Source organism: Crocodylus porosus, unplaced genomic scaffold (assembly GCF_001723895.1).
Source record: "Crocodylus porosus isolate Cpor-Errol unplaced genomic scaffold, CroPor_comp1, whole genome shotgun sequence".
NCBI classification, from domain to species: domain Eukaryota; kingdom Metazoa; phylum Chordata; order Crocodylia; family Crocodylidae; genus Crocodylus; species Crocodylus porosus.
The window spans coordinates 41,312,037-41,316,938 of record NW_017728949.1 but is presented as its reverse complement, the minus strand read 5'-3'; the positions used below and the strand labels follow the sequence as shown (position 1 = coordinate 41,316,938).

General features: G+C 41.8%; 1 protein-coding gene across 1 annotated transcript in view; it reads right to left on the bottom strand.

Annotated features, from left to right (window-relative positions):
• SP3 (Sp3 transcription factor) overlaps positions 1-3,880 on the bottom strand; it is a 32,393-nt gene extending 28,513 nt beyond the window's left edge. Inside the window, exons 1-2 of the mRNA XM_019553534.1 lie at positions 3,862-3,880; positions 2,672-2,724 (exon numbers count right to left, since the gene is read on the bottom strand). Of these exons, the coding sequence (XP_019409079.1) occupies positions 2,672-2,724; positions 3,862-3,880 (72 nt within the window). The remainder of the gene's footprint in view (positions 1-2,671; positions 2,725-3,861) is intronic.
• Between the last annotated feature and the right edge of the window lie 1,022 nt (positions 3,881-4,902).

Here is a 4,902-nt window from a genome sequence, read left to right as displayed (position 1 = left end):
GTGGCGGTGGGGGAGGCAGGGAACGGCTCAAGCCTGAAGTGGCTGGGGAGAGGTGGGAAGCAGGCCTGGTCCCAACCCAAAGCAATAGGGAGAGGCAGGGAACGGCCCAGGCCCCAGCCCTGCCACAAAGCAGTGAGGGGGTGGGGGGTGAAGAAGGACGCAGACCTCTGTCATGTGTTCCCCCCCCCATTGTCATTCTTGACAGGCAATTGGCTAGTGTTTGTATAAAACTCAATTAAATTTCCCCCTCTCATAAATACTAGTAAACTACTTGGCACTTGTCCTATGTGTATCATCAAATACAAGCTCATTTTACAGTGTTAATGTTTTAGGAACCTGAGAGAAAACAGGAGTCTGACGATTCCATTCCACCATTCATCTTTAACTGTGTACTGGTTATTTCTGTATTAAACACAATTTCCTCAGGCAACAGGAAGAAAGATTAAGAGTTACATCATCATATACTTAACACATGAGAAAGTCTCTGTCAAATACCAAAACACATCCCCTTCTTTTGAAACGGGCAAAATATCCTCTATTCTCAACTAGCAAGCTAGTTCTCTAAGTTTTGTAAGGAACTCATTCCTATTGAATTGGTTGCTGAAATACATTGGAAATACAGCGATTACTATCAAGAACAGATAAATGACCAAGTAGATAAAGAATCTATTCTACACTGAAGACGTGGTCATCAGTATAAAAAAGGTCTACAAAAACATTTACTAAATGTCAAGAAATACCAAAATAAAAGCACAGTAATCTTGTATTAAATTTTAAAAAATAAGTATACAACAGATTTTAGCAATATCTATTTAAAAAAAGGAGACAGTGATCAGAAAAGAAAAAGAACTAATTGTGTTAGAAAGCTACCTAAAATTTGTAGGAAATTATATACTACTGTGCACAATGAAATATTGGATGCCAAAACTATAACTGAGAAGAGTATAGCTAGCAGTGGTGTACCCTTACATGAAAGCCACCCCTCCAATCCTTATTCAAGCTGGACCCCCTTCCTACACTACTCCAATCCTCAGTACTACTTCCCCATAGCGCTTCCAATGGCTTCTGCCCTTTTCAGCATGGGAACTCAGGAACTCACATCTTCCTTCCAGAAAAGAATCACCTCCTCCTTACCTGGGTACAGTTCCCAATATTCCTCTCCTCACTCTATAGTTTTGATTCAACACTTACTAGGTCCACAGAGATAATGGGGATATCCAGGAACAAGAAATGCCCACTAGTCACATGCACTGCTTCTACAGCTGGCTGTTAGGGCCTATCACATGAATCACAAATAGTGAGGGGCAAAAAGAGGATAAAGCTTTCACAAACCTCTTGGTGGTATCAGAACAGCAGATACTATTTCCCTGTATAGTAGGTATTCGATACCAGTGTCTACCCCAAGCTAGTATCCTGCTCTTCCAATAAAGTCGCTTTTACTGTTTTGCCCTCTTCTCAGAGGCTGAAGAATTGGCTACAAAATTGGCATGGTAGGTCTTGCTAGCAATCCCTATGGTAACAGTTCCTACCACAGAGGCTCTAGTCATGCAAAAGACCTACAAGGAATGATGTCTAAAGACTACTACTGATCTCAAAAAATTCAATTTTAAAGCAAGCTCTCATCCATATCCCAGCTCCATTTAACACTGTATGCAGAGTGGTCTCTCCCCATTAACTGCTACTCGGAGCCACAAAAAATGCTTTGGATACTGTCCCTTTAAGACCTGGGGCCCAGAGCTGTTCAGTTCCAAGCAATCTGTGCCAGTCAGGAGTGGTGGAGAGCCTGAAGGCAGCAAAGGGCTGGCCCTGCCAAGGAGGGAGGAACAGGAAGGGAGGGAAAGTTAATAGGAAGCAGGTGACAGTTTCTGCCTTTATGCACTGGAATTGCAACAAGCTACAGAAAGAGACATTGACCTCTGGATGTGGTTCTTGTCACTGTACTCACTCTGTTTTCATGAAAATGAAAGTCCTGATGAGTAAACCATTTTGACAGTCATGGAGTTTTGCTCAGTTTGTTTAGAAGAGGCAACAGCAATCTAAGTCAAACTGAAGGGTGGGGAAAGAGAAAGATGCGCACTCTCAAGGAGTGACCAGAAGTGGAGTGGGGAGAGGTTGAAGAAATATTAATGAAAGCAGGAGCCCTGGGAAGAGGGGGAAGAGGAAAAAAAAACCCTTAAAAATAGATGCATGTCTGTTTGCACACACTGCAGAAAGCCAGGGGGGACCACTTCAGGGCACAACACCCTGAGCATTCAGTTCCCTGCTGCTAACAGAGCCACCAGCAATCCCTCTACATTGTCCTACTTGGGAGTCCTTTGTAGAAGAAAAGTATTCAGCACAGCAGGGCTGTCAGCAGCTTTCCGTCAGGTAGAAACAAGGACGACTCCTGGCCAGACTCTATAACTGACATTGTTTTCCCACCTAATTTCAAGGTTGCCCCCACTCCTAGAAGGGAAGAGTCACAAATGTTGCTTCCAGATTCTTCAATAGCCTGGATATTCTGAAACACAGTGAAGTGATGTTTCCCCCTTAATTGCTCTGAGCAACTTAATTTTCCCTCCTCCACATTAACTTCTACCACTGGCATGTGAAGCATGTCCATCCCTAATAATATAGAATATCATATGACATGGGAATCCCTTCATTTGCTCAGACTTCCTTCCACCACTACCTCATCATCTACAACCTCTTCATATTTTTTGCCCCCTCTAATGATATGTTTGCCTAGTTGAGAAGAAAAGAGAACACAAATTTTAATTGAAAAATATCACCTTGAATTTTTTAAAATGTGATTTAAAAACAATCCCAATTTAATTGAAAGTGGCCAATATGTACCATATTTACTCAAATATAAGATAACCCTGGATGTACTATGATGTCCCACTAATTAGATGCTATATGTGGAAAATGTAAAATTTTTAATAATTTTCCAGGTCCAGAATCTAATTATTGGAAGTTGACCTTGAATTTGTCCCCCTTCCACTGCTACAGCAGGGAAGAAACAGGGGGGGGGGGCGTAAATCAGGTAGCCCTCTTGGCTCCCACCAACCTCTTACCCCTTATAGCCCATTACCCCCACCTCCTCCTTACTGTCAGACCTTGTCTCCCTGAGCACATGAAAATGAAGGGCAAGTTTGAAAACACTGACCTTGAAATAAGTATGCCTGTAGTAAAATACTATGACTACCCATAACCTTAGTTCATCCAGAATTCATGCCTTTTGCCATTTCTGAAATGGCTGCAAGTTTTAGCACCGGTACTCCATAAACATACTTTTAAGCAGAACTTTTGTATCTATTTCTATATAGTACAAACTACGCATAATATTAATCCAAAGTCAAGAGGCTCATGATTTACCATATAGTTCACTGGGCTGGGCTCCAGCAGAGTCAACAGTATTTCAAGCCAGGGTGACCCCACAGTTCAGCACAGTTCAGTATATGCATGTACTCCAGATACCCTTCAAAAAGGGTCCATGTGCTAATTAACCTCCTCCCCAGCTTGCGACTAGAACCAGGTGTTCATGTCACAGGCCCTGGGATCTTCCAAAAATGTATATCCATATGAAGCACAGAGCAACCTGGTATGGCTCCACCTCAACAAGGATTCTTGGTGAACTGTTTGGGGCCATTTTGGGGATGTCTGTCAGACATTTAAGGCTGGTGAAGAAACAAGAACCATTGGAAATAAAAAAAAAAAGCACAGCTCAGCTGTGGGAGTGAAGAGAAAGTCTAAATGTCTTTAATGTAGTGGCTCACTATGACTTAAAAAGGAGTTGGCACTACAGCAAACTGCATTACCATATATCTTATTCAAACAAGCTACACTAAACCTGTCCTTGTGGTAGGTTCTCATACTTACCTGGCAAGGGAAACACCATGATGATGGTGTTGCCCCAGGTGGTTTTACTGTATCTGGCAGGAGAGAGCTCCTTCTTCCCAGACTTGAACAACCTGCTGTAGTTGAGGGTGGGAACCTGTTCACTGTACTGCAGGCAGGAACCCTTATGACAGTCTACTATCACCTCCCAACAGGAGGATCTCAACTATACATTCTATGGTAATTGGAGACTGTTCTCAGGCTCTCCCTCTAGCTTGCTCCTATTTCCTTTTGGCTAGGGACAAGCAAGGTCAGGGGGCATCTGAACTCCATGGCATCCAGGATTGGGGCTTGCACCTAGGATGCCGGCCATGGATTTGGGAGTATCTGAAGCCCCAGGCTGAAAAGTCTGGGAGGGAGGATACTTGCTGGTGTTAGTGTCACACAGACTTGAATGACTAAGCTCCGCTGAGCTGACAGAAATCAGAATCGATCTAGCTAATTTGGCCTGAGGCACAAAATTTAAAAAAAATTAAAAATCAGCATGTTTGCCCAATATAGGCCATGTGTTTTATAGCCATGGTAAGTGTTGGCTGCATTTAAATCAACTTAATAGTTGGTTTCTATTACTGGGCATGTGCTGTTTTGGCCCGAGTTTAAGAATAAACAATATATTTAATGAAGTGCCTTGTATGCGAATCCAAGACAAGGAGCTTTTTTAGCCATGCTGAGGGAAAAAAAACAACAAAACTTTGTCTTGTATTTGATTAACTCTGGTAATTCAACTTAACAGTCTCTTAGCAGCTACCTTTAAAACAGCAAAAAGCATATCCAAGTCCTTTTCTGTGTCTTTGAGCAGGCTGATATCTTCTAAGTATATTTACTTTATTATTACTAAAATTTCACATTCTGTCTAAACTAAGAACATCTGATGCTTGTGCCATCAGAAACAAGAAAAGGAAGTAAGGCTGTTAAGAAAGGAAGTAGGAAAAGTAGGGAAGAATATTTAGTTAGATGATTTAAAATAGTTACTTTTGGTTTTGTTAACCCCGGTTAATTTTTTTTTTTTTTTTTTTTTTTTTT